The following is a 25,000-nucleotide window of genomic DNA, read 5'->3' as shown; positions in this document are numbered from 1 at the left end:
CAGTTACAATCAGTCATTTTGCATTGATTCACTTTTGAACATCTTGTAAACTTATTTTTCAGGTACATTTTCTTCATCTGATAATCTCGAGCCATGTCTCCCATGCACCAAATGTCCCTCCAGCGTCCCATCTACGGCGGTCTGCTCGGCCACTCAAGACACTCAGTGCGAATGCGACAGCGGCTACTTCCTGTTACGGGAATATGGTCTGTGTGCTCCTTGCTCCAAATGTTCACGTGGGGAGGGCGTTGTTCGGGAGTGTGGACCCCAGGGTGACACCAAGTGCAAGACGTGCGGCTCAGGGACCTTTATAGAGGACAGCAGCGGAACCAAGCCGTGCCAAAACTGCACCATATGCTCTGAGAACGAGGTGGAGATCCGAGCCTGTCTGCCTATTTCAGACACTCTGTGCATGGGTGAGGGCATTCAATTCAGTTTATTCTTGTGTAGCTCAAAACCACAACAACAGAAAATTATAAAATCAAACAGCCAAAGAGTCACTAGTCAATAAAAGACAAGCAGACTGACCAACATTCAAGTAGCATATAAGGCTTCACAATATATCATAAAATTATTATTACTGTGATAATGGATAACACAATATCTATAGAGCAATGTACAATTTGGAAAAATACTAAGATTCTTAATGGGGATTATTTGCTTATTCAATAATTGTGATTATTCAGGTCACAGTATAATCATAGGACCTAATTATAGGAATTAGGAGTATCAAAAATAAGTCATTTCAATACAACTCATTACAAAAAGTAAACATAAAGCACTTTTATTTGGCTGTTTGTGTCTGATTAACATTATTTAATCATTTCTCAAAGCTGGTCACATACAAGAGGAGTGATTTTCTATTAGACTGTGTGAAAGCAAGTGAATTAAAGGATCCACTGTTGTTTGGTTAGGGTGTAAGTCACCATATTGCTAAAATTAGATTCAGAATTTGCAATGCCAAATCTAAAAATTATATATTACAATAACACTACAAAAAGTCACATTTCCTTTATTTCATCTAAACGCAGCCTGCTTTTGTCTTAGTTTTAAGTCTCTATGAAATTCTTGTGAATCAGTTTGACGATCAAATTACATCATTTGCCTTTTTGTATTATAGAGCTAAAATTGCTACATAAAAAAACACATTTCTGAATTGTGTGCAGCCTTTGTTGCAAATAACTTAAACAACATATGGCCAGCACCTGCACTCACACATCCACTGACCATCCCACCTGTGAAACTTGAGGAGAAGAAAGAAAATACTTAAGTGACACAAACTAAGAAGTAAAGTCCAGAGATTGTTTTGTTTGATCCCAAATGGCTACACTTGCTTGGGTCATCTGTGTACACACACTTTGGGTTTAAAGGTCATGCTTCATTCACCCCTGGAGGTCGTTGGAGAACCTTATAGTGTTTGATCCTAAAATGGGCTGACCACAGGAGGCAGGAATCGGTGTAGAAACAGAAGCAACTGACTGTTTGAAATCCACAGGGGAGATGCATGGCTAGAGCTATTATTACACAGTTACAGAGCTGTCTATTGGTTAAAATGACTTGAAAGTATCATGTGTATCTCAAGTTAGAGATTTGGTCTTCAGTGTATTACTAGATCCTGATTTATTAGTTGATATTCTTGGCTTCAATAAGTCGTGCTGTAGTCATTTTTTGAAAATTTACATATTTCTACAGAAAATATTATCATTAACAATAACAGGGGATCTGCTTCATGCTACTGAGTCTGGCCCAATAACACTTACATATGATTTAAAACACCTTTCTAGTAGTTAGGTAAAAAAATATATATATTTTTTCAACACTCAAATAACATACCAGTATTAACAGAGTAACATGCTATAAAAATATATGATGCAAATAAAATGTACAGATGATAAATGTAAAAATAAAATATTTCATATAGTTATTGTTATAGTTATGCCATTTTACATAATTTCTAATCTATATTATACAAAGACACCAAAATGTAATGTTGGGTTTTTGTTTCATTTACACATGTTTAACAGACAAACCCTACATATTAAGGCTGAGTTCTTCTTTCAGACAGAAAACAATCTGTTCCACCTTGTGATGTCATGTGGTAATACAGAAAGTGCTCCACTGTTTTGTTTTTGTTTTGTTTTTTTAACTCCATACACCTTCACTGGAATTACTTGGATGATTTCAGCCCTGGATTTGTCAATCTCTGCTAAACTAAAGAAAACTACTGCTTCATGAGGAACAAAGCATTTATATTATATTATGTTATTATTATTATTACTGTTACTCAAATGTGTGAATAAAAAAAACAACAACACAACTCTGGATATGTTTTTATGGTTTAAAGCTCACAAGAATCCATTTTGTGTAATAATATAGCACCTTTAATGATTGAGATAAGATGTAAGGTCATTCATCTTTTGCTCCTTCACTGTGATTACAATGACCACATTTATGACCTTAAAATTTATGACCTTAAAATATCCTTTGCTTTATCTTTACAGACAGAAAATTGCACATTCTGTCCCGCCCTGAGTCCGATGCCCCCCGGAGGCCGAATTTGAATGAAGTTATTGATGAGGAGGATGTCAGCCAAGCCCCCGGGTCGCCTAAGTTCACCCCTCAAGAGGAGAGCAACAGCAGCAATAACATTCTGGTGTATGTGTCCGTGCTGGCCGCTGTGGTGCTGGGGCTGCTGGTCTACGTGGCGTATAAATGGTGAGTTATCAGTACATTCCTTAGAAGTTCATTAGTCTTCTTCTTCTTCCTCTCGTCAGTCTTTTTTTTCCTCCCTTTCTTTTGCAGTGAACACTGCTGTTGGCCATATGTTGTAGTGTACATATCCACAGTCACTTCTGTAGCCCGATAGTGTTTGCTAAAAGTAGATTGTATTGCATTTTATCTAAATTTTCTACTCTTATGTTTATTCAAAGTTTTTTTTAATTCTTCTTATTTTAGTGCCTATTTTTGAAGCCTTATTTATCACACAGAAAAGCAGATCAATTCTTAAATTGCGTTTGGTCCAAGTAGGCCTGTCACAATAATTACAATAAACTATTTTTCTGTACTACGATAAGATATAAGCTGTAGAGGGTTAAATAAATAACTTCTATGACTTATACATCCAATAACTACTAAAGTATTTCATTCTTCTATTTATTTATTGCAGTTTGTGTTTTTTTTAACCATATTTTTTGGGGTAAAATCCTGCTTTAAGGTTATTGTGTCAGTAGCATAAATGAGTTTAAATATTCTTGTTTATATTTTCTTGTAAGTTTGGTTTGGTCCTATACTACAATACTCTATTTGCACTTTGCTACTATGATTTTTACATTATTTTATATTTATATTTTTTGAGCTACTGTGTCTAAGTAATTTCCATTATTGTGTTTTACCTGTATGTTTTTAATGCATCTAACTCTATTTTATCCTGTGTGTGCAGCTGGAGAACCTGTAAGCAGAAGAAGGCCCTGACTAAAGCCCGCGCTGCAGAGATGGGGACGTCCACAGAAGCAGAGAAGCTGCAGAGTGACAGTGGAGTGTTTCTAGATTCGCACAGCATCATGGACAACCTGCCCAGCAAAGGTGAGACAAGACTACAGGACAATGGGCAGAGAATAGTTATGTAGTAGTTTTTTCACAATACAAACATTTCAAACTTGACCAGTGATTTCAATACCATTGTAATAATAAAGCCTCTTTTTATTGAATAGCTAAATTTCAACACAAAATATGAGCAGTTTCACAAATTACTATGTAGTCGTATAGTACTACTGACAGATGAAGACTCATTCATCAACTGTTTAGGAAAGAACTTGTATTTGGACAAAATCACAAATTTAAACAAATGTGATCACACTGGTCCGTGTACCAATCGTTCTTTTGTATTTCAGATAAGAACGAAAAACAATAAAATGGGAAAACAGTTTGTTATTTCATTATCCCGTTTTAGTGTCAAACAAAAAAAACCAACAGATTTCGACCTCTATTTCCAATATTTAATTTAACGTTTATTCTCGTATAGTCTCGGTGCCTATTTTAAATTTGATATTTTATTCTCTCTGGTTTATTTAACCCTGAAGTTCTGTTAGAAGGACTTACTTGAAACATTTTTGCGATTTTGTGGACAAACATGTCGTCTTCTTTTATAGCGACGTGTTTACATTTGCGTCTTAAAAAGTAATTGTTGAACTCCATGACAAGAAACTAGTAGCAGTGATAAACTTTATTCAGTTGACACCATAGAACTATAATAAAAATAGCTTTTAATTATAAATCCATGGTTGAGCAGCAGAACTTCCAGGACAAATAAACCAGAGAGAATAACATATCAAAATTAAAATAGTCACAGAGACTTTAATCTTTAAATGAAATACTGGAAATAGAGGTCGAAATCTGTTTTTTTGTTTGACACTAAAATGTAATAATGAAATAACAAACTGTTTCCAGATTTTACTATATTTCGTATTTAACTGAAATTCAACAGAACAAATAACACACAGACCAAATAGTCTTAATGATACATTTTGATTGGCGTTTATTTGAAATAAACTTTAGACTTAGACTTAGACAAACTTTAATGATCCACAAGGGAAATTATTTGGACAAAGTAGCTCACACATCACAATATAATAACAAAGAGTAAAAAATATAAATTGTAATAATAAATTCAAAATAATAATTAATTCTAAATAAATAGCAAAAAAGATAGCAAGAGACAGGTGTCAAAATAAACTTTAAATTAAATATTAGAAATAGAGATCGAAATCTTTTTTTTTTTTTTTGTTTGACACTAAAACAGAATAATGAAATAACAAATTGTTTTCCCATTTTATTGTTTTCCGTTCTTAATTGAAATTCAAAACAAAGAATGGTACACGGACCCACGCTAAATAGGATATGCATGTGATTCTTTTTTTTTTCTGAAGTGAAATTTCCTGAACATTTTCTTCTGTCAACCAGGCACGAAGAGGGACAGCAAACTGGACAACCGACTGTACGTGAACCTTCCCCCGCACAGACAGGAGGAGCTAGAGAGCATGCTGCAGGAGGGAGGGCCCGGCTGGAGGGAGCTGGGGGTGGCCCTGGGCTACGAGAGTGACCAACTGGAGCTGTTTGGACGAGGAGAAGCGCCTGCCCACACGCTCCTCTCCAACTGGGCCCAGAAGGAGGGCTCCACACTGGGACTCCTGAGCTCGGCTTTGGCCCGGATCGAACGGGCGGATGTGATGACCGCACTGATGACGCCTTCGCAGGGAGTCTCTGTGGTCTAACGCCGTGCTCCTCAAACTTTTCACACAACTCCCACCTGAGATCATAGTTGGCCCTCTGAGTACCACCAGATCTAAACATGGACTTCATCAGGTCTGAATTAGGGCTTAATCAGGTCTAAAATGATTAACCAAAAGGAGGAGAAAAGCTTTTATAGATTTATCTCTAAATAAAATACTGTAGAGGACCCTGTGTACCACCAAAGGGAGCCTGCGTATGACTAGCTGTACCACAGTTTAGACCAGAAACCCTGGTCTAGAGCGAGAGAGAGCGCAGAGACTGAACTGCACTGACAGGAGCCGCTTTACCTGTCACTAAAACACAACACCTTTGAATGGACAAACAAGCTGTAAAGGAAATACAGTTTAAACAAGTCAGACTCATGCTGCTTGAACTCGACAGCGCTGCGGTGGAGAACTCGACAGCGCTGCGGTGGAGAACATTCTCTTGTCTCGTCTGAAAACAGCTGAGGACCTTGTATGAGTCAGTGGAGCATTCTCTGTGCCCATAACACTGAAGAAACAGATAATTCACACAAGTGCGATTCAGTTTGTATGTGATTTTAACAGTAATCAGTTTTAGTTCCTGCCTGCTGTCCGTGTGCTTTGTAACCCTCGAAATGGCCTTGTTTAACGAGCCACAACCCAAACCACTATGGAACAGTTTTATTTTCCAAATTCTCTTTGTTCAATGGTACTGTCTTTGCATTTCTACAAACTGCTATGATATTTGAGAGAAGCACAGTCAAAAAAAGACTGAAGACGCACAGTGTAATTTGTCTGGTTGCGAGGGTCCGCTGCTTGCTTGTCTCTCTGGAGATGTTATTGATTTGTCTGGAATGTTCTACAATATCACATTAAACATATTACTATGCATTTATTTAATAACAGTTGTGTTAATAGCTCAACAATGCATCACAAACATGTATTCTTACTGTGAAGGATAACATACAGTATGGATGTGTCATCTGGTTGTTTATGAAGATAGATAAATTTAATGCCAAACTGTGGAACATTCCAGGAAAAGCAATAACATCCATGTGGAGAGAAGAAGGTGAGAGATCCCTCCACCTGAGAAGTGACACAGTACACCTTAAAGTTTCTGTTTTGTATAAATTAGAATCATCCAAACCATTTTACTGCATTGATGTTTGCTTTGAAACATTTCACAGTTATTCAGCTACATTGGCGCGTGATAAATATATGAATAGCTCTTTGTAAACATATTAAATATGAATGTGACTTGTTTTGTTTGTCCCTGATGTGTGCGTGCACAAGTAAGTAAACAGTATTTGTCTGTCACATTTAACACACAGTTCATGTATTTACACCTATTTTTGTATCTAATAAAGACGACAAAAAGAAAAAGATCCAGCATGCACAGTTCTGTCTGAAATTTTCATTTTGTGTATTTTAAAGTTGAGGGTAATTGATTAATTACTGAATTTAAAACCTTGTGGCAACCATTTCAACTTTAGATCAAATGAAATCAAGGGTAGCCTATCTGTTATGTTGCATTATTGCAGAAAACTTGAAAAACATAACATTTCTACCGTAAATTTAATTCCACATTTAATGCAAAACGATGTACAAGTTGAGTCTGTCTATATGAAAAACATGACTAAAAAGAGTACGCGTCTTACTAATAAGGATGATACAAATGGACAGATAAATTCTAGAGTCGAGTTGCGTTTGTAATAAGGCGTTTTCAAAATTGTATTCCAAATTTAGGCCACATTATGTAGGCCTACTTTTTTGGGGACTATTGACCGTCCAGTCGCGCTCGTCTTTGTCTCGCACAGATCTGTTGATGATCTTTGTGCTTGTGGATTTTAAGTGGGAGCAGGCGCTTTGCAGAGCCCGGGGCGAGGAGCGCTGGATGCAGTCACACTCTCCAGACGGGACTGCTTAAAGTGCGGTTTGGATCGCACAGCGCATGGGGCTGAGGAATGCGCGCACACGGGGGGAGGGTACAGCGGGGGGAGGAGGAGGAGGAGCAGCGCCTCTTCACACAACAGCTCTAATGAACGCAGTAGATCACTTTGATTTGGGAACATCTGGTTCAACACTGCGTATGTGCTGCGCAGACTGTGCCTTGTGCGGAGTCATTAACAGAGATGGGTAAAATATTCTTTCTTGAGTGGCCTGCATTTTTGTGTAGATCTAAAGTCCCAAAACTATTGAAGAAGACATAAGTAGCCTACAAGTATATTAATATTATCGACCAAATTAATCACTTGTTGGCAAAAAAGAAGCCTACTATTAGGACTTCACCAGGTATAATAGGCTATGACTGTTTAGATCTAAGACTAAGATCTAAGAAGTCAGATTCAGGTGACCTAAGGAACTAAAGTAAATACACAAGTGCGGATATTAACAATAAATTCAATATAACTTAGAAACATATTAGGCAAGGTGCAAACATTTGTTCAAATAAGTTTGCTGTAATATTATCATCATAAAATTAACAACCTTTTACTCAAATGACAATACAGCTACCTCAAACCAATTAACCATTGCTCAGGTAGGCCTACAAGAAAAAAAATCTTATAAAAGTACTACAATGAAGCCTGCAGAGTTTCAAAATGTTTTCTACTCAAGTAAAATGTAACTTATATTCACACCTGCTTACAGAGGAGATACATTTTCTCAAATAGGTTGGGTGATTGTTAATCATATCACAGTTTTTATGCAGTATTTCAGGTACTGCCACGTTTCCAATAATTCATCAAGGAAGAATATGTTTACAAAAAGGTTTATTATCTTTAAAATGTTTGTACACGCATTATGACAATGTGCTTACGCAATAATTACAGTAGAACAGGGTGAAACATATTTTGTACAAAAGAAATTAACAAAACAACATAAAAAATTTCCCCCATTATAGCTGAAATAAAACAAAGAGCTGTGAGGCTGTGGGGTTCAGTGAGTGGACTGCATCAGGAGCTGAGCTGGTGAGAAGAGCGCCCTCTCGTGTACAGCTTTGGTAACTTTACATTATCACTATTTACATTATTAACCATGAAATGATAGTCCTTACAAAGTGACTGCTACTTTTTAGCATTTCCAAAACTTATTTTTCAATATATTCACATAACAAATGTACACATTGGAAAAACATTAATGCATTTTTTCAACTGCACTGACTTAATGGTGTTGAACTGAGAACAATAAAGTTAGTTTGAATTGATCTAAGTATAATTTATGTCGATAGCCAGCCTTTAACCTCAGCCTAGCTCTTGTAAAAACTGAAAGTGTAGAGAATACAGAGGGTGTTCACAAACTGTTAAAACTGCATTGCTTAGATCACACCCTAAACCTGTCCATCTTACAAGAGGAATCTACGTAGATTTTGGAAGAAAGAAAGTGTCAAATTATATGACGGCACGTTAAGTAACTGTTATTTTACAAACAGATAAAAGACACTCTGGTGGACAACTGATCCCTACACACGTAAAATCTGACAGCAAGGAGAGATTTGAAGACGCCTGGAAAACTCCACCTGCACAAGTGACCAATATGTTATCATGGCCTGAATGAATCCATCTTGAATGAAGTACATTTTGACCAGCTAGAGAAAATGAAAACACCAATGAAACAAGTCATATTCAGCCTAAAGATGCCGTGTGTAACCTTAGTGTGCTTGTCTCCATGTCATTGTGTTGCCTGGAATGTTGCGTTAAATTTATATAATTGTATGACAGGCAGATCACAGTTAGAATGCATATTTTCATTGCATTTTTTTTTTTTTTTTAGCAATAAATGCACCTGTAATTGAATAAACGCAGGACAGAAGTTTACTGCCATACAGTGCAACATTTCAAGCACTTCAATAGTATCTCCATGGAGATAAGCAGGCGGTGAACCCCCATTAGAAAAGTTGCGCAGTGCACCTTTAAGAGGAGAACAAATATTGTGATGCACTTAAGAAAAAGGAAAAATTACTTATGCTATTGGCAGGTGACTTATCAAAATTTAGCCTACTCAAATAAAAAATCTCAATTTAATTAATTTTAACTTATGTAAAATAGTTGTTTTATCCAGTATATAATGCATTCATAAAATAAGGACAACTCCACCACAGAGGAGTGGATAAGAAGGCAGGGGTTCACCTGTGGAAGTCTGGACCTCCACGGCCCAGTTAAAAGCAGCACCAGATAAAGAGCCAGGAGATCCAAGAGTGCTCCAATGGAAAAAGTTTAACCCAGGGCTGTAGCACAAAGTCTGGGCTCTTAGTACAAAACATTGGTGGGCACGCAATAATTAAATGCACATTACATGTTTTTTGTTGGCACCTCCCAGCACTAGGGCCCAGGCAAAGAAGTGCCCTTTACCACCACCATTCCGACACCCCTGGGTTAACCAATCTTATTTTGGGCTGGACAGGGTTAAAATGGAATGGAGGAGATCCTCCTTTTTAAGAGCCATACATGAAAAAAATAAATGCTAAAACAGTCTTTGAAAGTCTATGTAGCACCTGTCAGTGTCACCCATTGCGGATGCTGCTCCTCCACCCAAGGGTCTCACTCAGTCTTTGAAAACCCACAGAGCTTAACAGCAGCAGTGCAATATTTAGTGACGATAAAATATTTAGCATTTCTGGCTCACAGTTTGGAGTTTGAGGCTTGTCTCTAGTGTCTAGTACACCTCGGTGTCCTCCTTGGGCCGATAGACTGAGCCAAACCTCTGCATGTACTTCTTTATGTACTCCTTGGTCTTGTGCTTCACATTCTCGTTACACTCGAGGTCCTCAGGATTCTTGCACGCTTTTAGTTCCTTGTTCATTACCCCATGAGTTAACTATGAAGAGATTGAACAAGACAGTTACATTGTGATTTATGGCATTACCATGTTGGCCATCAACTCACATCAGGACATTGCACAGACGAAACAAAAGTGTTGGGTGACACAGCAAAAAATATCACAGTACAATTTTTTGCCTAATTCACAGTAGGAATAGTAGGAAAATTTCACAATGTGTTTTTATGCAATATTTCTCCTTGGTTATGCCCTACTTCACTGTGCAGACTTACCGTATTTTCTGGGCTATTAGGTGCGCTCTTAAGCCCCCAACTCCATCAAAAAACGACTGCGTACCCCGCAATCCAGAGCGCCATATACACAAATCCACTCGGGTGTCCCAGCACGCCTTCAGTAAACTACAAAGCTGCACCACCCGCAGCGCATGCAAGCACGCACAGAGCAGACAGCGACCGCGCAGCAAAATACACCTGCAGCCACACTCATCACTCCATGCGGATGAGGAATGGAACGGAGGAATGATCCAAAAAAAGTGCCACTTCTATCCACAACTGAACAACTGAACAACTAAGTCACTGCGAACACTCCAACAATCCAGCGGTCCCAGACAGTACCCTCCCTACACGCCACAATTAAACAAAGCCAAAAGTCACAGTGAACGCCACAAACAAAGTCCGACTGACCCATCTAACTGTTGTGTTTCCTTTAAAGTCCGGTGAGGTTTATTTGTAAAAAAAAGTTCGAAAATAGACCATTTAATGACAGTGCGCCTTATAATCCAGAGCGCCTAATAGCCCGGAAAATACGGTAGATTTAGGGAAACGGAGTGATTTTACACTCCATATACCTTCACTAAAACTTCTAAGTTACTGCTTCATGACATCACAAGGTGGTACAGAGCATTCTGAGCTTTGGAGATGTAGACAGACTAATAAAGGATTACTCAAACATGTGAATGAAACAAAACACAACTCCATGTATGTTTTTGATGAGGTAACCATATTATAAAATGGCTTAAAACTCACAAGAGTCAATTCTGCATAATATAGGACCTTTAATCCAAATGTTACGCTGTTAACAAAATAGCAAATTGCTAAATGGATCAGATCATGATTAGATTTTTCTTCAACATATGGCTCAGTAGTTACAATTTGGCTCAGTTCCTTTTAGCAGCTTGTGTCCTATCATTTAGCCAATAAAGTGCATACATTAAGCTCACAGGGTCAGTTAATTGGGAGCATGTCTTCACTGTTCTGGTATGTCACTCCTCCTCCCACACAACATCTTTGCCCAAGGACATGTCTATTAAAAGGAAATGAGTGTGTTTGGCTCATCCAATCCTTCATACAGAGAACACTTACTTTTCTCGCCAGGTGTTTGAAGTCCTCTGTGTTGACGATGCGTCCCAGTTTGCAGTCAGGCTTCCGATAAGGATTTAAACAATGTACAATGAACTGGGACATCTAATGAGCATAACACACACAGTATTACACAAGAGCAGGATACATTTGAGACTCTTGTAAACATTTTATTACAGTAAAAACAGCACAGCTCACCTCTTTACGGAATGACTCTTTACTCTTTTTGGCCAATTCACTGGATGTGTCAGCTTCAGCGGTCTTTGTTGAAAACTGGAAAAAGGACAACATATGTAATTGAGTACTTATCACATAAAGACATACTAGAAAATACCACTGGTGCCATTTAAAAGGGAAAGGATAAAATGTTTAATTTGTAATTATTAATAGCCAACCTTGGATGGATTTTCATCATAGGTGGGAGTTCCCAAGTCCATTTCAGACTCGTGCTCCATGGTAGTGGCATCAGTTGTCCCATCCCAGGTCGGAGGATCCCACTGTGTTTGCCTAAAAAGAAAAAAGTAAATTCATCTTATTAATATTATTATAATAATATTATTATATTAATGATAGTATTAATTTAGTCAGATGTGAGATTAAATTAAAAAATAGGGTCCAATCCCATAATAACAACAAATAGCATACCTTGTGACAATGTGGTAGTAGTAGATTTTTCCCTCTGGGTCTCTAGCCACTTTCCAGTTTGGAGGTAGAACAATAGTTTTGGGTTTGGGGGGAGAGGGTGGAGGCAGGTCTACGATGTTGTTTGGTACAATTAACTCCTAGTGAGTAAACAGGACACCATGAAAATGAGAAAGGGTTAAACATACAGTGCTGAGGTATAAACCTTCCATGCTATGAATGAAAAATGGAGAGCTGTGTGTATTACCTGAGTTTGGGAGGTGACAATAGTAGTGACAGTGCCTCCTTGCTGCACTACCACCCCTTGCTGGCCAGGATAGACAGGCTGACTGTGCAGGTAGTTGCCCGTAGGATCAGTATAAGCCTTCATAAAAAAAACAAGTGAATGGTAATGATGATTTTAATACTGATTACATGACTTAGAGGTTTAACTAAAAGTGATATGTCAAAAGTCCACACCTGTATGACAGGAGCACTGCCTTGTGGGTAGGCAGTGGGGATGCTGTAGATGGTAGGACAGGGCTGGCCCTGGTAGTATATAGCAGTCTGTGGCTGAGGCTGAGCTGGTGCAGTAGTGTACTGTTGAGCTGCAGTTTGCACTGTGACTGTTTGCTGTGTGCTGGGGTCCCACAGAGTAGTGTAGCTCTGGCCCTGCACAGGAGGTGCCGCAGGGGCAGGCACAGAAAGAACAGCCACCCCAGTGTCTGGAGGAGCTACAGTGGGCTGGGCGTATGGCTGAGAGGTCCCAGGGGGGAGGGGCTCTGTGCTGATCTGTGGGATACTAGACACTGGAGTAGCCTGAGGAGTGGAGGATGGAGAGGACAGTCCCAGAGGAGGTGTCTGTTCATAGGTCAGGGCTCCATCCACTGGAGGGGTGGGGAGCAGCACTTTGCCTGCATTGGGATTGGTTGGATCTACAAAGGCCTGGACAGGATATCCAGAGGGATATGTGATAAAGCCGGCGGTAGAGGCATAAGCCAGGGCCGGGTCATAGCCCAGACTCTGCAGCTGCTGCTGCTGTTGCTGCTGAAGCTGCTGCTGCTTTTGAGCCTCGCGCTGAGCCACTTCCTGCTCAAAGAGTTTCCTGCGCTCCTCTGTCGACAGCTTGTTTCTCTCCTTTCCTCCAACACTCCTTGGAGTCTTGCTGTTGACATTGTCAAACCTGAAAAAAGGTGAAAATTATATAATAGCAAGAGCTGATGTGCTGAGTATGGCCTGTGCTGAGTGGACATTATTGCTTACCTCTCTTCAGTGCGGCGGCTGGTGCGTTCATAAGATGAGGGAGGAGAGAGTGAGCGCCGCCTGCGTCTTTCGCTGCTGCGCGGTGTTCTGTCTCTCTCTCTTTCACGGTCACGCTCATACTCTCTCTCTCTTTCACGCTCCTTATCTCGCTCCCTCTCTCTGTCCCTCTCTCGGCTCCCTGAAGCTGGACGAGCTGTGTCCCGATCCCTACTGCGATCTGTTAAGAAAATACAATTTAATGTCTGAAATAAACACTAATATTAAAATGCTACTGAAATACTATCAGATGTCTTGCCTTCTTTTTCCACTTGGCTCTTCTTAGGTATTCTGTACACCTCCTGTAAATAATTATTTTAAGTTTAAAAAAAAAATTAAAATAAAATCAACATATTGTGAAGATATGCGTGTGGCCTGACCCAGTTTTAACAAACCTTTAGATCTTTCCAGCTCTCCAGAAGCCGGGCTGCCATGCCGCTGATGTCCATGGAGCTGAGCTGAGGCTCCTGGCTCCTCTCACTCTCTACATCAGAGAGACCCTCGTCATCGTCCTGTGAGGGCGTCCCAACAACAGAGGGCTCCACTGAGGCGGCCGCTGATGGGACGCTCACTTCAGGGACTTCAGAGCTCACCACCATATCAGCAGCAGCACAATCATTTGGCTGATAAGTGTTTTGATCAGTGTTTGCCTTCTCAGAGTCTAGTACCTCTGCCTGTGCCTCCACCTGCACCTCCATTGGCTCTGGAGCAGGCTCGGAGGTTGCAGGATCAGATACAGTTGGGTCAGGCCCAGTTGGGGTAGAATTGGTTTGGACAGGTTCACTTGGGACAAATGAAGGTGGGGCAGGTTCAGTTGGAGCAGGTTCAGTTGGGATAGATGGAGTGGGGACAGGTACAGTGGGGACAGATTCAGTTTGAGCAGGTTGAAAAGGAGCAAAATCAGTTGGGGCACAATCAGCTGGAACAGGTGTAGTCAGGACAGGTTCAGATAGGACAGGCTCAGTTTGGGCAGGTTCACTTTGGGCAGGTTCAGTCTGGGCAGTCTCAGTTGAGGCAGGTGTAACTGGGGCAGGCTCAGTTGGGGCAAGTGCAGTTGGGGTAGGCTCATCTCCCTCGGACACCTGACTCTGGGGCTCCTCATGTTGGACAAAGTCTTGCCCTGCCACCTGCTCAGGCGCCTCTGTAGAGACTTGAGCTATTGGTTCACGTTCACCCTGTTCTGTTTCCTTTTCATGTGGGCCTTTTATGTCACCACTTTCCTCCTTAAGAACCTCACTCGTGTCCTCTTTGACCTCCTCCTCCATCTCCAACACCATCTCAGTGTGCTCTTGGTCATTACTGGGTTTGGACTCATCTTGAATATCTAAGTTCTCATTTGACAACTCCTCCTTCTCCTCTTTGACGTTGTTCTCGTGTTCTTTTGTTGGTTCTTCAGTCTCTGCCTCTGGTTCAGGTTTGCTCTCTTGTACAGACAGCCCTGCACGTGAAGACTCATCATCTTCTTCGTCATCATCCTCATCATCTTCTTTCCCATCCGATGCTTTGCTGGCATCAGACATGGCACTGTCCAAACTATTTTCACTGATGATTTTAAGGCGGCGAAACACAGAAGGTTTGGCAGAGTCGTGGTCCATTTCAGCTCCTGCTCTTGGGTTGGAGCCGTCTGGAGTGTTGAGTGGAGTTTGAGCTCGGGATGTGTTTTCACTGGAGTAGCCGTCGTTCTCTGCGGGCTGAGGGCAGGTCTGTGCCCAGCGCTGAATCAGAGTCAACACTTTACTCTCCTCTAACATGTTCTTAGTTGAAATTGGCAGCACAGCCAAAGTTTTCAAAATCTGCAAAAATAAAAATAATTGTAAATATAAATAGTCATCTTCTTAAATTGAAGACTTAACATACAATAAATAGTTCCCAATAACAAAAAAAATATGACAAATTTACTGGAGTTTTACAGTTTTGGCATTTACAAATTAATTCTGTAGAGCAGTTAAAATTTAGTTAAAAACAAGCGAATAAACATTTTAAGCTGTATACACCTTTCAGTAATAATCATTTAACTTTGGTAACTTAAATACACTAACTCACCTCTAACTGCAGCTTGATGTTGTTGGCACTGTTGCCTTTTGCTTCAGACAGTTCAACCATAAAGATCCAGAGCAGAGACAGGCCGTGGTGATCCAGAAACTGTTTGAGGCACGATGGGTTTTGAGTGTCCTGTAAAACAAGGGTTCAGAACATTAGACTGAGATAAACATAACCTCAGTCACTCCAGCTGTCAGACTGCACCGTACCTGAATCAATTTGAGACAAAGGAGTTTCTGCTCCATAGTTTCCACTCGGACCATCAGCCTGCACAGAGCCACCACCTGCTTTTCATCATACAGGCCTTCTCCATTGTCCAGTAACGCCTCCAGCTCTTCATCAACCTGGAACATACACAAAAGTACATTATTACTACATACTGTATATAATGGGTGGTCATTTTAAGATATTATATGTGGATAATTAAATTTTTTTAAATTTAGTTTGAAAAGCAAAATCTTAAGGAATTTTTATTTATTTATAAAAAAAACTGACCGTAGTGAGAGCACTTTTACGGTTGCGATCTTTCTTCATCCTCCCTCCAGCTGCGCGAACACTCACACGGTTTTCCCCTCCAAGGAAGCCTCTGCAGCTGGGGGCTCCACAGTAGCATTTCTGGGCTTCTTTGCTAAAAGACAGTGGAAAAGACAAACTCCAAAATTAACAAACATTTCCTTATTAATTTCTTAATAGTGTAATTAATATTCTGAGTACCCATATCTCTGGAACTGATAATCAAAGGTCAGCTCTGTGCCTTCTGTAACTGCCTTAGTGGTGAAGAAACCAACACGAAGTTGTCCATTCACTGTCCACTGGAGAAAAAAAAAAACATTTTAGTTTTAAAACAGAAATGGGATACAGATCTCTATGTCTCTATATATACATATATATATACAAAAAAAAATAATATATATATATATATATATATATATATATATTTTTTTTTTTTTTTGGCCACTGCACCTTCTGTGTTTCACAGTTTGGTTCACAGCTGTGATTCATGAAGCGGGAACAGTTACCCTTCAGAGTTGCATCAATAATCTAGGAAAAAAAAACCATTAAATTATATTAAATGCTCCAAACAGATCATAAATCCTTTATCAATGCATACATTATGTCCAGACTTACCTCATTATTCTTCAAAGACATAAAGTAGTAGTGAATGTTCTTCATGCGGGCATATTCCTTCACTCTGGCCTTAAACTCTTTATGGTCCAACACCTCCCCACAGTACTCCAAGACAAATGTATTTCTGGAACAATGAGCACAACATTTGATTCAATTATGCTGCATGATTTATTTAATATTTAAACATTGTGATGAAAAACATACGCTGGCAGGTCTCTAGCAGCTCGTAGACCCCAACCTTTGTCCTCAGTAAGAATGACCTCAAAATCTGCATGTTGCTTCATCTGAAAACGACGATTAGAGCAGTAGACTCCATTTAGGCACCGAGATGAACTGAAAAGAAATGTTTTTAAAAAATGAACAACTGCCCAACAGTACAAAATTGGCAAGAAATTATGTCTGTAATCTTTCTAATTATTTAACATAGAATTTAAAATACCATTCAATCATGAGAAGACGATTTAAGCAGTCCTCTCCACATGCCATCACTCCCTTTGAGCGCTCCTCTCTGGACAACATTGGACACTCACATTGCATCCTTTTGATATCTCTATGGGATTTGCTTTTCTTTCTGCAAATATATTAAAAGAATAATTTATGTAAATCTTTGTAGAAATTACCTGAGATGATGAACTTGTTGAATATTAACTGACCTCTCAGTAAGATATAGGTTTTCTTCTATCAAGTCAAAATATGGTGGCATCTTCTTAGACTTCGCCAGGTCTTTCCACTTTGCAGCATCTTGAAAGTCCCGTAACTTGAGCAATGGAAGCTGCACCTCGGTTTTGACTGGTATATCCTTCACAGTGTCTCCGCGCCGCTCCTTTTTACTCGTAGGTCCTGCTTCAGCCTCATTATCCGAGTCGGATTCCAATTCGGGACGCCTTTTCTTTGGTGGCCCCCTGGATCTAAGCGACTTAAAACTATCCTCTTTGGCAGACTCTGTTGTTGCTGGACCTTTGCTGTTACTACTTATTTCATGACCTTGTACAAATCCCTGACAAAGAATAGACCCACTGGATTCAGCTGCTGACTTTCCACCACTGTAGACACCATGGTCATTGGTGAGAGAGTCTGGGTGAATTTCATTTGAGTCCTGACGAATTTGTGCAGCAGTGGGAGGATCAGTAACAGTCTCACTGCTTTGTAATTGTGAATAGGAGAGTGTTCCTGTCAATCTACCATCCATCACCTGTATCCCATGACTGCTGTCAGGCTGTGGGCAAGTACTACTGGGTTGCTCAGCTTGAGCGTAGCTCCAAAGAAGATTGTATCCATTCTTATCACTGAATCTATTTGCACTGGAGAGATTATCTTGTTTATATTGTAATAAGGGAATTTCATTTCCACTACTAACATATTGTTGGTATCCCTGCTGACCCAATGAATTGACAAGACTGCTATTTTCTATTGCTGGCATGTGTGCAGTCAAAGTCTGCTGGGAGCTCTCAGAGTGACTGGTGCTATCAATCATATTACTTTGGGACTGGCACATGGCACTATGGGCTGGATCCTGCCCCTGAATTAGTTGGGAATTGATTAATTTTTCAGCTGCAAAACTATCACTAGCACTATTTTGCCCTGTGGTGTCTTCACCACCCTGTGGGAGGGAATGTTTTGGCATCACCACTACCACAGAGTGAAGGCGCTTAATCGCCTCGCCACAATCAGAGTCATACTCAGAGTTGTCACTGTCACTGGCCCCACTGTGGCCCATCAGTAAATTCAACTGTGGATGCCTGCTCTTGCTGGCATTCACCATTGTGTTTTCATCATTTGAAAAAAGCGTCTTTGTCACTTGTTCACTTGGGTTTGTGTCGAGACCGGCCTCTGCCAATGCACTTTGATGCTTACAGATATTAGAGATGCGGGCTCTGTCCGAGTCAAGCACCTGGTCCTTTGTTATAAAATGCACTCCTGCCTCTACACGCTTGTTCTCCTTTGTTTCAGTGTCTGGTTTGCCACCATCTTCTGAGACATCCATTTTCATGTCAGGTTTGTCAGGTTTCGTCTCTGAACTGTGAATGGTATTGGAATGATCTTCTGCATTCTGCCCAACAATATCCCACCGAGACTTTCTGTTCACTATGCTGCTCTTTTTAACAGCATCACCCATTTCTTTACATGTGTGATGTTCAGAGTCTAAAAACAATAAGTTGGGGGTCTGAGATACATAATCAGGGTGGTTACTTGTCACTGAAGTTCTAGCTACCATTTCTGTTTTTTGAGTTTCCTCGTTTACTGAGTTTTGGATCTCATGTGGGACACTGGATGGTTTGAGTAACAATTCTGGTGAATGGTCAACTGAATCTCTATTGCACATTACATCAATACTTTCACATGATGTTGGTATTCGGTTTGACATTGCTGTCTGATCACTGCAGGCTTTCTTATTTGTTTCAACAACAATATCAACTTTATTCAACTTTTCATTTACATCTAAAGAAGTATGTCTTATTTCTGCCCTCTTTTCATGCTCTGTCCATTTGGAGTCATTTGTTTCCCTTGAACTTGTCTTTTTGATTTTGTGGCTCGTTTGCTCATGTCTTTCTTCACTTTCTGGACATGATTCTACAGTGGAGACAGATGATGCTTTCTGTGGGCTGTAAAACGTGTCATTTGTTTTTCGGTCCTGTGTCCTATATGAGTCTTCATGATGAGAAGATACAGAAGAGCCTGAATGTTTGGAGTCAGATTTACTTGTTTTATGTGAATTTTTTGAGTATTCATCTGAACGCGAGCGCTTATCAGATGTGTGTGATTTCTCTCTTTCAGAGTCATGTTTCTGATGTTTCTCTGATGAATGAGAGTGTGCGTATGCTCTGGGCGAACTCAATTTACTATTCGTCTCTGACTTGTGACCTGAGCTGGATTTATGATGGTCAGTAACAGAAGAGCCCCTGTGCTGGGAATCTGTGTCTGACAGGCGTCTTGATGACCTTTCCGATTTTGATGACTGATGGGATTTGTCAAACTCAGAAGAGTCCACTGATTTAGAGGTGGACATTACATGAGAGGAAGATCTAGACTCTTTGTGCGAACTAGAATAGGCTGATGATCGACTGGATTCACCTGTACGTGTTCTAGCTTTCCTGCGGTCGTCTTCAGACTCTGAGCTATCCCGATTTCTCTCAGTGCGGGAGTGGGAACGCCTCCTCTCTCTACGTGGGGAGCTCCTATAGGACCTCCTGTCAGATTCATGATAATGTGACCGGTCGGAGCGCGAGCTTCGGTCCCCGCGGGACCTGTCCAGCCTGGAGTGAGATGAACTTGTGCGAGACCCCCGTGATCGAGAGCGTGACCGTGACCTTGACCTTCTGCGATCTGAGCGAGATGAACGTGATGAAGTGTATCTTGAGTCACGGTCAGATTTAGAGTGACTAGAAGACCGTTCATATGTGTCTGCACGCTTAGAGGAACTTTTTTCTTTCTCCTCAGAGTGTGAACTAGAAGAATGTTTCTTTTCATCTTTTCGCCTACTGCTTGAACTTGATTGGCTTTTGGAGTCAGATGATTTACGAGTGGAAGACTGGCCTGAATCTCCATCCGACTCAAAACCGAGAGGGGCACAGTCTGAATGAGTCCTGGATGTGCTTTTATGTCCCTTACTGTTAGACTCTGAGCGGCTATAACTGATGCCATCTTTTCCCGAGGCAGCAGCAAGTGTCTGGAGGATAGCGGTAATTCTTGACTCTGATGCGACACTGTTAGCCTCTGCAGCCTGAGGAGATCTTACATTACTTTGCAAGTCACCTTCTACGGACAATGGTTGTTCATCAGTCACAGAGACATTAAGGATATGCTTCTTAAAATGAGTCTTTGACAAGTCTGTTTTAAGTTTAGTTGGGGAAACTGCAGACGGACTTGAGGCATTTGTTCTTGTTTTTTGCACAGTTGAAGCAGACCTGTGCTCAGTTTTAGACTCAGCATGATGCCCCTTCCCTGAGCCTGAGTGTGATGGGGTAGCAGGATCCGCTCCAGACTTTTCAGGGCTGGACGAAATGAAGAAAAGACTCTGCAGGGGCTTCTTGGTCTGCGAGAAACTGAAGGACACTTTCTGACGACTCTGATCTTCCAGGTTGACCTTCATCTTGGTTCCTTTAGGCAACAAATGGTTGTACAACAGGACTCTAGGAGACAGGCTTTTGATTAAGGCTGCCTTGGAGAGACCCTCCACCTTAACCTAGAATGAGAGATAAAAACAGCTCTAATACAGTTGCACTTCAAAAAACTAACATGAGGGTTACACCCACTGATAAAAAAAAAACGCAAAACCAATGAACGTACACTACTTTGTTTATTTGACTTACTGGGGCACCACTTCCCTCTTCTCTGTGTTTTCATTATAGAACATCAAAGAACCATAAGAAGAGAAGGGAAAGGGGAAAGAAAGATAAAAAATAAAAAAAATCAATCAGTCTGACAACATGTGCTGCACTGACGTAGGACTTCACAATCAGTATTTTATAAAATTATCTACAAAACATCCAATTAATTATAATTACATTTCCATCTTTTCTAATGACCTGTTATTGTTTACCTGAGTAAGCCACAATAACCCCAATTAATTCACAATTTTGAAATGAAGTGTATTTCAAAATAATGAATTAAACAGAAAACTCTTGTAGGCACAATATTTTTAAAAAATTGCAAAAAAGTTCTGTATAGTAAAAGGAGTCATTAGGTGAAAAGGGTAAGGGAAGGGAAGAAGGGAAAAAGTAATTAAATTATAAAAGCATTATGAGCATTTAAGCATACCATGCAAACTATATTCAAATGTTTGAAATGAAAAAAAGCCAAACTAACAAGCAGGAAGAAGGAGTATTTTTGTCAAAAATTATGGAGAGGCAAATAATGCATACAAATAACAATATGGTCCATCTGCAGAACAACTTTTATCTATTCACCATCTCCTCAAGGACATCTAGCTAGAAGCAGTAAATAGAAAAACAAAACACAAATAAGGTACTAGATGGGGTAAGTTCAGGTGCTGAAACACACACTTTATCAGCTTTAAATATTGAGCAATTTGTCAAAATTCACACTGACATTTGATCATATTGCAATTAGGCAGTACAGTTATGGTGCATTAACATCAAATACACAGCAAGGAACATACCAATATTGGAAAACAAAAATGTTCGTCCTGAAAATGGTTTGAGATCAAATACCTGATTTCTGACTTGAACAGAGCGTCCATGGAGAAACAAGTCAAGTAGTGGAAGCCCTGGAGGGTCTGGAGGCCATGAATAGTCCAGCTCAGAGAAAGTGGGACTCCAAAATGACGCCACACCTGATCAGAAAGAGGACAGGCTCATGAATCAAGGCTGTAAGGCAAGTTTCATCATCAACAAGTCTGTAATCACATAATGTGTGCAAAATTAACAGACACAATACAGTATACTAGCATAACACAGATTTAGGTCCGTTCTCTGGAACCGCCTTTCCCGCTCAGTGTTATCAGGCTACAGCGTGTGGTGATTACGTTTGCAGCAGTAGCAATACAAATGCCACTTTTCCCCAGGCTTATAGTAACAGGGGCTCTTGAAGCCTGTATGTGAAAAAACAGAGGCTTATCCTGTATACATAATGTGTATTCAAATGACTCAACTCAGAAAACTGTAACATTATTTGTCTGCAATCTAGTCTTCAAGAGAATGACCAAAATGGCCAGTGTGTGAATGCAGCCAAAACATGGCCTCAGAACTCGTTGTTTTGGTACACTGGAAAATATCTTTATTTTAGATTCGTATGTGCTGGGGTCATAACGCATAGCTCCAAGTTCTTACTTATTATCATTAGGAATGGCAATCCAGTGAACAAACATACATGTTAGGTAACTACGCTATACACAACGAGCTTTGATCGTTTACAAAAGCACTGGAGTGCCATCTTTAAAGGCCTTAGCTCAAAGCTAGGGACTGTATACAGGTCTGGTTAATATACAGCAGTGCAACAAAGAGTGCCAAATTCTGACACCTACTAAAATTTTGCTCGCGTACACAACAGATGTACACTGGATTTGGTGCTTTTATCACGCGAGCAGCGAACCGAGAGGCTCGATTAGCATTAGCCCGGATGGCTAACCCAACATAGCCTTTCCACTCACTGCACAGCAGCAGCTAGCTTAGCATTCCTCCATTCTGCATAGTTATCCACGGAAAATAAAAGCGTATCTTGGTCCCGAGGTATTGCTAATGCCTGTCCTTTGATATGCATGTACTCACCTGTCTATTTTAAGAGCTAACATGGTTCATGTGGTCAGGCTAGCCGATTCTCGGCACCCGGCTTCACAAACCTTATGGTTCAGCATTTGTCCTGTCATATAGGTAACAAAGTATTGGATGATGACATAAGACAAACTATTACTTACTTCATCAAATACTCTTGCTTTCTAGCTCCTTCCATCCTTGAGTTTAGTGATAATCGAATGAAAACCTCAGGCAACGATATAAGCGGACGTCAGATCCATCAGGCTGTAGGAAATGGTGCTCGGCTCCGCTGCGCCCCAACCATAGACTGAGCTCCAGCGTGGATCAGAGTGGAGCCAGCGCGGGCAACATAGCTCAGCTGTAGAAATCCAACAATTTGTTATTTTCTTAATTACCATTTGTGTAAAAACGCTGATTTAATTTACAGATTAGGTCATCTGCCTAAAGATAAATAGACAACATAATAACTAGCGAGAGCATTCAATGCAAGGTGTGTATTGGTACCTGAAAGCACCACAGCAATAATCACGTGACGCTCAATATACCTTGTTTTACGTATTATTTCTATGCATTAAAATAATATTGGTTATCCAGTTATCTGTTGGCATGCGCTGTGTTAAAAGTTACGCACAAAACCTTACATGTTTCCTTGAAAGGCTTTCCTCAGATCGTTGTACCCTCATACTCTCACCGCACGGGGGCGAAACGGACCGAAAGCGCACTCACCACAGCCCCGCGCAGAAGAAGCACTGCCGCCGCTTTAGCCATCCTCTATTGCTCTGGAGCTCTGGACTGGCCGACGGCTTTTGGTTTCTTTTACCTATTTTTTGCCGCTATTTTCCGGACAGATACTTTGGTTGGATTCGTGTGTTGGGCTTCTAGTAAGTGGAGTTGTTTGAGAATAAGATGGGTTTTTCATTTAGCCAAGTTTAAATCTGTTCCTCGTTTTCATGTAGGTAGCTCTCCTGTCATGACGCTCGCCACTGTTAGCTGCTTTGAGGCCTATGTGCTAACAATGACACGTTTATTTGTTTTACTCAATTGGAAATTTCAGATAATGTTCATCGGTTTTGGTCGGCGTAAGATGTTTTGGCGGGTTTTGGTGGTAAGATGCTGGTATCTTTTCAACGCCACGTGGATCGATCATTAAATGACGCTTCAAACAATGGATGCGAAAAGGTTGACTTGTTTTTATTTTTGGAGAACGTCTACACTTCAAGGGGATGTGTGTCAAACATACTCTTCTACAAGGATACGTTTTAACTGCCGTAAGAGATTGGGAATTACCATTTTCAAGTTGGAGACTCTCCCCTTTTTATTTCTCACTTTCAGCCCTTACTTTATTTATATTGCCTTGAATCGGATCATCAGTGATTATTATATCTGCTTTCTGAGCTTTTTTCAAATAATATTCATGCATAAGTCCAAAATAGCACTTTATACTCCGTAAGTTGCCTTACGATTTTGTGCATTGTTCATATCGATCAGATGACCACTAAACGGACTCCACTCTTTTTTGCTTTTATTAATGGATATCCACATCCACAGAGCTGCTTACACATGTAGGTGGCAAATTGGAATATTTGGAATTTGTTGGTAACAAAAGTGCAATTTTGACAAGCTTCTGCAAAAACTTCTTATGAGAATGTCTTCTAACATTATTACACAACGTTGTAGTATTTGTCAGATGGTGTATGTTTTGTCTCTGTAGGGAAATTTGTCTTTTGCACTTGATCCGCACTTGCTGCTGGGCCAGCCTGTCTGGAGCAGTAGGTGCGACACTACAGCACATGGGAACCTTTCTCCAGATCTTGAGATCTTGTCAACATATGTTTGCTGTTCATTTCTGACCTGAGAACTGATGGGCATTATAAATACTAATGAAATCTTTACTTCATCTTTACTATGGGAAGGATTTATGTGTCCTAAACATGGCGTGAGCCACCTATTTCAAGTGCAAATGTATTTATAATGGTTATTGACCAGAGCTGTTCAAAGTGTTGCACAACAGGCAGTAGTGGATATAAGTGTGTTGATTTAGATTATTTCTGGCTTGTGACCATTAAACCTGTAATTTAAGTTATAAACTGTGTGTTGATTGGGGCACTCTGAAGGTCTTGTGTTGAAATTGCTTTATAAACCCAGATGCTTGAAGTTTTTATATTGTGTTGTGAAATTTTATTTTGGAGAATTGGAGGTCTTGTGTGGAAAACCCTAACTGCAGATTTTTGGTGAAGATTTGGAATAGAATTTTTTTCTTTTAGAGAGAACCCTTTTTGAAGTTGCATTGTTGGGTTGCAGATGTCTTCACACA

The 25,000-nt window shown here is 40.2% G+C and overlaps 2 protein-coding genes across 2 annotated transcripts; one reads left to right on the top strand and one right to left on the bottom strand.

Annotated features, from left to right (window-relative positions):
• Positions 1-62: 62 nt before the first annotated feature.
• nradd (neurotrophin receptor associated death domain) lies at positions 63-6,097 on the top strand (the record flags this gene model as incomplete). Its single annotated transcript, XM_055166552.1, has 4 exons — positions 63-416; positions 2,502-2,715; positions 3,440-3,582; positions 4,960-6,097. Coding segments are annotated over 4 exons (1,022 nt in total), but the record flags the coding sequence as incomplete, so codon positions are not given.
• A 1,909-nt stretch (positions 6,098-8,006) lies between these two features.
• Positions 8,007-23,454, bottom strand: setd2 (SET domain containing 2, histone lysine methyltransferase). Its single transcript, XM_055166551.1, has 22 exons — positions 23,413-23,454; positions 23,112-23,127; positions 21,646-21,767; positions 17,128-20,657; positions 16,914-17,045; positions 16,679-16,807; positions 16,475-16,598; positions 16,310-16,387; positions 16,061-16,158; positions 15,842-15,974; positions 15,556-15,690; positions 15,350-15,478; positions 13,702-15,099; positions 13,566-13,608; positions 13,271-13,487; positions 12,488-13,190; positions 12,276-12,392; positions 12,032-12,168; positions 11,782-11,893; positions 11,585-11,659; positions 11,390-11,491; positions 8,007-10,067 (listed from the first exon to the last, which is right to left on the bottom strand). The coding sequence occupies exons 1-22, from the start codon at positions 23,452-23,454 to the stop codon at positions 9,906-9,908; spliced, it is 7,734 nt and encodes a 2,577-aa protein (XP_055022526.1). The 3' UTR covers positions 8,007-9,905.
• Positions 23,455-25,000: the final 1,546 nt, after the last annotated feature.

This window comes from Boleophthalmus pectinirostris, unplaced genomic scaffold (genome assembly GCF_026225935.1).
Source record: "Boleophthalmus pectinirostris isolate CB_2022bp ecotype Guang Dong unplaced genomic scaffold, ASM2622593v1 HiC_scaffold_88, whole genome shotgun sequence".
NCBI lineage: Eukaryota > Metazoa > Chordata > Actinopteri > Gobiiformes > Gobiidae > Boleophthalmus > Boleophthalmus pectinirostris.
Note: the sequence above shows the minus strand (reverse complement) of the source record. Positions and strands in the feature narration are given on the sequence as shown.

Coding starts and splice junctions, on each gene's coding strand:
- setd2 (XM_055166551.1), bottom strand. CDS start 23,454: ATGGCTAAAGCGGCGGCAGTGCTTCTTCTGCGCGGGGCTGTG. Junction 16,808..16,913: donor CGTCTTCTCATGATTGAATG/GTATTTTAAATT, acceptor ATTTCTTTTCAG/TTCATCTCGGTGCCTAAATG. Junction 11,660..11,781: donor ATGATGAAAATCCATCCAAG/GTTGGCTATTAA, acceptor TCCTTTTTCCAG/TTTTCAACAAAGACCGCTGA.